Source organism: Mastomys coucha, unplaced genomic scaffold, assembly GCF_008632895.1.
Source record: "Mastomys coucha isolate ucsf_1 unplaced genomic scaffold, UCSF_Mcou_1 pScaffold5, whole genome shotgun sequence".
NCBI lineage: Eukaryota > Metazoa > Chordata > Mammalia > Rodentia > Muridae > Mastomys > Mastomys coucha.
In genome coordinates, this window is record NW_022196911.1 from 75,860,492 (window position 1) to 75,869,452 (window position 8,961).

Below are 8,961 nucleotides of genomic sequence, written 5' to 3' on the forward strand. Positions count from 1 at the left end.
TTTTTGAGACAGGGTTTCTCTGTGTAGTCCTGGCTGTCCTGGAACTCACTCAGTAGACCAGGCTAGCCTCAAACTTAGAAATCTGCCTGCCTCTGCCTCCCAAGTGCTGGGATTAAAGGCACATGCTCTACCACTGTCTGGCTCCCTCTCCCCTTTTTAAACAATACTCTTCTTATGTTGCCCAGGATGGCCTTGAACTTGGTCTTCTGTCTCAACTTCTCAAATAGCTTTGTTGGCTCATAAAAAACCATATTAACATGTTGGTGTTAAATTTATAGTTTTATTCTGTACTTATGTAAATATATCTGCTTTTTTGGTTCTAGACACAAAGTTCTGCTGTGTATCCCTGCCTGGCCTTGAACTCATGAGTATTAGAATTGTTAGCCTTCACTACACTTTCCTTCTATGTACATAGGCTTTGTCTTGTAAGCCAGAGATTAGTCAGAGCTCTCAGGAGGGTCTACTTTAAGGTCTACCTGCAGTTTTGTCCCACGCCTTTAGTCCCATCAGTTCAGTCCAGAGGCAGGGGCAGAAGCAGAGACAGGTGGAGTTTGAGACCAGCCTGGTCTACAGAGCCAGTTCCAGTACAGCCAGGGCTACACAGAGAAACCCTGTGAACTACCTAGGATATTGAGTTGAGTCCAAGACCTGTTACTGCGGCTACAGTTTACTGAGTACAACATAGTTCTGAGTTCAATGCCCAGCAGTTCAAAAAAAGAAGAGAAAAAGGCCTGGAATCATACCTTGTCTAAAGTATTCTATTGAGTTGATTCTTTTGTTTGTTGTTTTGTTTCTTATTTTGGTTTTTCGAGACAGGGTTTCTCTGTGTAGCCCTGCCTGTCCTGGAACTCACTCTGTAGACCAGACTAGCCTCGAACTCAGAAATCCACCTGCCTCTGCCTCCCAAGTGCTGGGATTAAAGGCCTGTGCCATCACCGCCTGGCACCATTTTCTTAAAAAAATTTTTAGCTTATTTTATCTATATGGGGGTGTGGGTGGTGCTAGCAAAGACCAAAAGAAGGCATTGGATCTCCTGGCGTTGGAGTTATACATAGTTGTGAGCCTCCATGTGTGTGCTGAGAACAAACTTGGGTCCTCTGGAAAAGCAGCCAGTGCTCTTAACCGAGTGAGAGCCATTTCTCCAGCCCCATTGCCTACCATGAGGAATATTTTTATGAACTGTCTTCCTTAACTATATTGTCAGTTTCCTTACCTGTATAAATCCCTATTCAGATTTTGATTGTCTTTGGCTGGCATGGTAGTTTGGAGAGAACTGCCGTCTTGGCAGTCTTTGGGAGAGGTGTATCCTTTTCTCTTTACCTAGATTGACATCATAAAATCAGAACATGATCCTTTAGCTTATTTGTTTCTGGCTACATGTTTCATGGTTCCTATTATTAAACATGGTAATTTAAAATATAGTTATTAAAAGTCGTACACATATTACTCTTTTTTTAAGGAATAATTTATTTATGTATATGAGTACACTGTAGTTATCTTCAGACATACCAGAAGAGGCCATCAGATCCCATTACAGATGGTTGTGAGCCACTATGTAGATGCTGGGATTTGAACTCAGGACCTCTGGAAGAGCAGTCAGTGCTCTTAACCACTCAGCCATTTCTCTAGCCTCCATTAATTGGTATTTATAATAGTTAAATTTTAATTTTTTTTCTAATTTATTTGTTTGTTTATTTTTTTAATACAGGTTCTCACTATGTAGCATGGGCTGGCCTGGAATTCACTATATAAACTAGACTAGCCTCATATTCAGAAATCTACATGCCTCTGCCTCCCAAGTACTGAGATTAAAGCTATATGATTGGTTTTTGTTTTTGTTTAAAGTATTGAGTTTAGTGTGATAAATTTTAAATGAAAAGTTTTAAAAACATTTTTGCATTTTATAAATGAAAATCTTTCTATTCATGTCTTTTATCTATAATAATAAATAATATTTATATCTATAATAATCTAAATATCTAAGAATGTTTGCTTATGTTTATTTATTTTTTTTCTTTAGATTCTGGAACTGAAGACATGCTTTGGACAGAAAAGTACCAGCCTCAGAATTCAAATGAACTCATAGGCAATGAGTTAGCTATCAAAAAGTTACATAGGTCAGTAGAATTTGTAAAGGTATTAAGAAATAGTTTATGAATTTAGTTTTGTTATTTAGACAAAAATATATTTAGAAACTACAAAGTAGTATTACATGGGATGTCTTTTTAGAAAATAATTGCGAGTAAAAATTTTCTCTTCTTTTTTTTTTTTTTTTTTTTTTTTCCGAGACAAGGTTTCTCTGTGTAGCCCTGGCTGTCCTGGAACTCACTCTGTAGACCAGGCTGGCCTCGAACTCAGAAAGCCACCTGCCTCTGCCTCCCAAGTGCTGGGATTAAAGGTGTGCACCACCACCGCCCGGCCTAAATTTTCTCTTCTTATTTCTATTTTTTTGTTTGTTTATTTATTTACTTTGGTTTTTCAAGACTGGGTTTCACTATGTAGCTCTGGATGTCCTGGAACTTGTTCTGTAGACCAAGCTGGCCTTCAGCTCAGAGGTTCGCCTGCCTCTGCTCTCCATCCCCAAATACTGGGATTAAAGGTGTTTGCCAGAGTTCAAGGCCAGCCTGGTCTACAGAGTGAGTTCCAGGACAGCCAGGGCTACACAGAGAAACCCTGTCTCGAGAAACCAAAAAAAAAAAAAAAAAGGTGTTTGCCAGCCACCACCAGCTGGCTTTTTAAATTTTCTATTCATCAGAACTTATGCTATTGAAACTATCTCATAAAACTTTCAAATAAGATTACATCTGCGGGTCATGGGGCACCTGTAATCCCAGCAATCTAGAGGTGGATATACAGGAAGACTTGGAGTTATTAAATGCCAGTTTGAACTACAGTTTAAGGTTAGCCTGGGCTGTGTGATACTCTTCTTTTTTTCTTTTTTTGGGATTTTTTTTTTGAGATAGGGTTTCTTTTTGTAGCCTTTACTCTCCTAGAACTAGCTCTGTAGACCGGGCTGGCCTCAGACTCACAAAATTGCCTTTCCAAGACTAGGTGTCATGGTATACTGAAATTCTAGCACATTGGAGGCTGGGGAAGAGAATACTGTGAATTCAAGGTCAGCCTAGGCAACATAGCCAAGCCCTGTCTCAAAAACATAAATCAGGAGGGATCATTATAATGGCTGGGGAGTGGGGGTGGGGTGGGGGTAAAGGTGCCTGACAACCTGAATTCCATCCCTGAACCCACATGGTAGAAGGTGACAGCCAAGTCCTCCATGTTAGTCTCTGACTTCCTCAACCACACATACTCACAGATACACTGTGATCCTCCTGAGTTGTGGAACTGCAGTGTGGGGATCATAAGGGTACTGCATACCCTGTTTGTTTGTTGCTAGGTATAGAACACAGGATTTATGCATTCAGGGCAAGTGTTCTTACAGCTGAGCTACAACACAGCCCTATATATCTAAAGATTGTTTATATTAACAAATTTCTTTTATGACAGTTGGTTGAAGGGCTGGAAAAGAAGAGCTGAACTGGAAGAAAGACAGAATTTGAAAGGAAAGAGAGATGAAAAAGAGGAAGGTATTTTGAGTTATTTTTTTTTAATTTTTAAAATTTCATTGAACATTTTAGAGTTAGCTTAGGTAAAATTTATATAAACTTAACCATTAGTATATTTCATGTTTGACTTTTTTATTCTTTGTGAATTCTACTTTATAGTATTTATGTACAAGAGATTTGTAGGATTTAATTGCTGTCTCTTGAGGTAAAAGTACTGCCTAAGTAGTTGATGATTTTATTTGTATTTGAATCCTTTTTCAGATTTTTCGGATAGCATGGACTTTGAAGGCAGTTCAGGTGATGAAGAGTATCGCCTTTGCAACACTGTTCTTATAACAGGACCAACCGGAGTGGGAAAAACTGCTGCCGTGTATGCTTGTGCTCAGGAGCTGGGATTTAAGGTTAGGAGTTAGCTACAGTGAATGTTAATGTAAGAACTGAACTGAAAAGTAAACTCACCAGTGTGCCTGTAGTCTAGCATTGGAAGAGCATAAATCCAAGGCCAGCCTGTGTTAATGAAGCCTTGTTTCAAAAAAGAGAACAGGGTGACAGGGAGATGACTCAGTTGGAAAAGTGCTTGTGGACTGAGTTCAGATTGCCCAGCACCTGCATGAATGCTGCCAGGTAGTGCATATCTGTTGTTCCAGGGCTGAGGAGTCCAAGTCAGGCATTTTTCTTGAGCATAGGTGGACTTCACCAATCATGAATACCAGGTTCACCCAAAGACTGTTGTTTGTTACCTTCTTTGGTTGATTGGTTGTTTATTTATTTTTTTTATTTTCTTTAAAGATTTATTTTATTTATTTTATGTGTATGAGTACACTGTAGCTGTACAGATACCGTGAGCCATCATGTGTGTGGCTGCTTGGAACTGAACTCAGGACCTCTGCCAGGCCTGCTCTCGCTCCGGTGCAATTCACTGTAGCTGTCTTCAGACGCACCAGAAGAAGGCATCAGATCTCATTACGGGTGGTTGTGAGCCACCGTGTGGTTGCTGGGATCCAAACTCAGGACCTTCGGAAGAGCAGTCAGTGCTCTCTTATCTGCTGAGCCATCTGGCCCGCCTGATTGGTTGTTTATTTGAGAGAGGGTCTCTCTGTGTAGGCTAGCCTGGCCTGGAGATTGGCCTGCCTCTGCCTTTTTGGGTGATAGGATTACAAGTATGTATCACCATGTGAATCACCACACATGAATAAAAGGCCCCTTCTTAAAAACCATGGTGGATGTAGATTGAGGAACACAATAAGGTCATCCTCTCGCTTCCACATGCACTCAGTGTGCAAAGGAGATAGCAGGCATGATGGTTCACACTTGTAATCTTAGCAGTTGGAAAGCTGAGGGCTGAGGCAGAAGAATTGCTGTGCCTAGGCTATGGTGTGAGACCTTGTCTCAAGAACAAGAAAGAAAAGAAAAAAATCTATTTCTGTTTTTTAAATAAATATATATATTCTTTTAGATATTTGAAGTGAATGCCTCTTCCCAGCGAAGTGGTAGGCAAATCCTGTCCCAGCTGAAGGAAGCTACCCAGTCCCATCAAGTAGATAAGCAAGGCGTAAACTCACAAAAACCCTGTTTCTTTAATAACTACAACATTGGCAAGTCACCAAGTAAGTAACTTACTACCTGAGCTATAGTAGTGTTTGGAAAAATCAAATCTTGAGAGAATAGTTATAAGCATCTACCAATTATTTTTTTTATCTTTTCCTGTACATAAACACGCTTTTGTTCCCCAGGCTATTTTGAAGTAAAATAAATCCGAAGGCCATAAACTAAACATCAATACCATTCTTTTTGTTTTGTTTTGTTTTGTTTTGTTTTTTTCAAGACAGGGTTTCTCTGTATAGCCCTGGCTGTCCTGGAACTCACTCTGTAGACTAGGCTGGCCTCGAACTCAGAAATCCGCCTGCCTCTGCCTCCCAAGTGCTGGGATTAAAGGCGTGCGCCACCATCGCCCGGCAACACCATTCTTATATGTTCTAAACACTAAGGGCTTTCTAAAAACATAGCATAATCAAATCTAAAAATGTAGCTTGTTCCTTGCTAAAAAACAGTCTGATTTCAGTTGTTTGTGATTTTGTTTGATTTGTTCAAATCCGTATCCAAACAAGGCCCACATCTCACACTCAACTAGTTCTTGCTTCTTGGGTTTCTTCAACCTCTCTATCAAGTCCCTATCTTTTCTTTTCCTGTCAGGTATGTATTGAAGAACTGAGCCCTTGTCACACTATGGATTTGGCTTCTTACTGTATTTATTTATTTATTTATTTATTTAATGTATGTAAGTACACTGTAGCTGTCTTCAGACACACCAGAAGAGGGCAATGGATCCCATTACAGATGGTTGGGAGCTATGGTTGTGGTTACTGGGAATTGAATTTAGAACCTCTGGAAGACCGGTCAGTGAGCCATCTTTCTAGCCCCCTCTTATGTATTCTTATGATATCAGTTGCCATATTTTCCTTCCCTGCCTTTCTTATAAGCCACTGGTTAATAGATTCATGTTCTGTTGTATGACTAGAATACTGAAGTAGGTAGGCTTGTTCTCCCTATGACATCATGAAAGAATACTGATGCACTTCAAGTAATTGATGAATGAGTTCAAGTATTCATTCTGGCTCACTCCGGATAAAGGCTGTCATGTCATTGCTGTTACTGTGCAGCCAGACATCATCTCTGTCTAGTAGACGATGTGTCTCTGCTTACCGTCATCTGTTTTTCAGTCATTTTCTCTTTTATTCCATTTGTATAGTTACTACTATATATTCAAGTTTGTGGATATGCTCTGCAGTATCTAAGGTGCTCTTGGTGCTGTCCAGCATAGTTTTCATTTCCAGAAGTTTCATGTGGGTCCTTTTTATCCTCTGTGTTTCCAGTTTTCACATGCCCCATTTTCCTGTAACTATCTGATCATACAGAATGTGGTTATAGCTGTTTTGTTGTTCTTGTCTATATATCTGTCATCTGTATAATATCTGAGTTAGTTTTCAGCTTTTCCTGTCTTACTTATGGATTATATTCTTATGTTTCTTTAGGTGTTGGGTGTATGTATGCACGTGTATGTGTGTATGTGCACATGAGTGTATGTGCACCATTTGCATGTAGAGCTGGCAGATGCCAGAAAGTATTTGATCTCTGGAATTGGAGGTACAGGCAGCTGTGAACTGCCTGATGTGGGTGCTGGGAACTGATGCTCATGGGTCCTCTAGGAAAGATATAAGTTCTCCTAACCACTAAGCCATCTCTCCAGCCTTTATGCCTGATACTTTCAATTGCCTTTCAGACTGTACAGTTGGTCTTGTTAGATGTTGGGCACTTCTGTCTTCTTTAACTTGACCTTTGTTCTGAATTTGTTTGGTTGTTTTGGGTCTGCTGTATTAGCCAATATCATAGCAGCATTTAGACCTGGACTGATTCTGCTTCTGTCTATAGTACTGCACCTGAACACCCTTGCTAGTGTCTCATCAATGATATTTGTTGGTTTGTCTAGTCAAAAGATTGAATTCAGTCAAGGGGCACATGCTTTTAATTCCAGCACTTGGGAGGCATGTGGACCACTATGAGTTTTAGGCCAGCTTGTTTTAAATAATGAGTTCTAGGCTATCCAGGGCTACATGCTGAGAGCCTATCTCTGAAAGAAAAGAAAACAAAAATCTAAATAAAAAAGGATGACTTTGCAATTCCTAGATTTCCGTGTTTCTCAAGATTTGTTTCCCATGGCTCATTCCTCATGAGTACTTAATTTTAAACTTGGCAGATTTCAGAGCACTAAGATTTTACATCTCTTACCTATGTTATTTAAGCCAGGCAGAGGTGGCGCACGCCTTTAATTTCAGAGCTCCGGAGGCAGAGGCAGAGGCAGGCAGATTTCTGAGTTTGAGGGCAGCCTGGTCTACAGAGTGAGTTCCAGAATAGCCAGGACTATACAGAGAAACCCTGTCTCAAAAAATAAAACCTATGTCATTTAATGTCTCATTTAAGACATTTTTTTTTTTTTGCCTGCATGTGTGTACCATGCTAGTGCCTAGTTCCCGCAAAGACCAGAAGAAGGTATTGGATCCTCTGAAACTGGAGTTCTACAGTTGTGAGCCATATGGTGCTGGGAATTGAACCGAAGTCCTTTGCAAAAGAAACAAGTGTTCTTAATTCTGATGCTTCTTTCCAGCCCCAGAACGACCTGGTGATTTTTAAATAAAATTATATCGAGAATAACTATTTTAAACTCACAATTGTCATTCTGTTTAATGAAAACCTCTAATATGTAAGTGATAGGATATGATCCATGGATATGGAGCAGACAATTGAACAAGGCTCAGTTATGGATTTAAGTGAGTCAGGTGGCGACTACGGAAGATACTGCTCTACTGTCAACTAAGGCTGTCAGGACTGAGATGAGAGAGCCTCATCTGCAGGAGAGTAGAGATAATCCCTTTGTGTTCTGACCTTGTTTCCATCCCCCAGAACATCTTTGTCAATACACACTGTTCTAATGTAATAATGATGTACTATAGAGCCCAGAGTATGCTATTATCTGTTTTTCTCCAGGATCTTCTGATTTCAAGCACCTATAGCAAAAATAACTGGAGAAATTGTGTTATTTCCAAATTAGGTATTTATGCTGGACATTTAGTGCATACCAGTACTTAGAAGGCAGAGGTAAAGAGGATTGCCAGGTCTGGCCTGGCTCCAGGAATGGAACTGACTGGGGGGGTTATAGGAATAAGAAAAATTAAAAATACAGACAGAGAAAAGCTGGAATCAGGTGGACTGGGCTCTTTGATGGAGAAACCCTAACACCTCAGAAGCTCAGCAAATTTATTAAATACAGTTGAACAGAGAGGCAGGGTTATTGTATACAGCTGCAAACAGACGTGGGATTATTACATACAGATAAGCAAGGAGGCAGGTTTATGGTATATAGCTGAACAAGGAGGCAGGTTTATGGTATATAGCTGAACAAGGAGGCAGGTTTATGGTATATAGCTGAACAAGGAGGCAGGTTTCATTCTTCTAAGTAGGATCAGTCTTAAGGCTGTAAATTTGGGGAGTGGGGGGTTATGTCAGACTTTTTTCTGCACATATTATCAACATCTACATATGGATGAGAAGGCTTTGCATCACTCTAAGCCTGGGGGACAAGGGTGCCATTTTCCCATGGATCTGAGGCTCCGCACCCCACAGAGTATCAAAAGATTGAGTCCTGTCTGAGTACCTTAGAAAGACTTTTGCAGCCAATCAAAGAAAAATATGTATCTTTGGAAAAGAGTACTTTTCCAACTAGCTGCTTTGTCCTGTCATTCTCTTAGAATAAATAGAATAATACACTAATATCTGTATTGAGCATTTACTTATAAGAATCAAAGAAAATGTCTGCCTTTGGTTTTTATCTTTTTTTTTTTTT

The 8,961-nt window shown here is 39.9% G+C and overlaps 1 protein-coding gene across 2 annotated transcripts in view; it reads left to right on the plus strand.

Annotated features, from left to right (window-relative positions):
• The window catches only part of Atad5 (ATPase family AAA domain containing 5), a 53,665-nt gene that overhangs the window by 28,224 nt on the left and 16,480 nt on the right, over positions 1–8,961 (plus strand). For both annotated transcript variants that reach the window (XM_031352318.1, XM_031352319.1), the window contains exons 11-14: positions 2,021–2,117; positions 3,505–3,584; positions 3,825–3,964; positions 5,020–5,170. In XM_031352318.1, the coding sequence (XP_031208178.1) occupies positions 2,021–2,117; positions 3,505–3,584; positions 3,825–3,964; positions 5,020–5,170 (468 nt within the window). The remainder of the gene's footprint in view (positions 1–2,020; positions 2,118–3,504; positions 3,585–3,824; positions 3,965–5,019; positions 5,171–8,961) is intronic.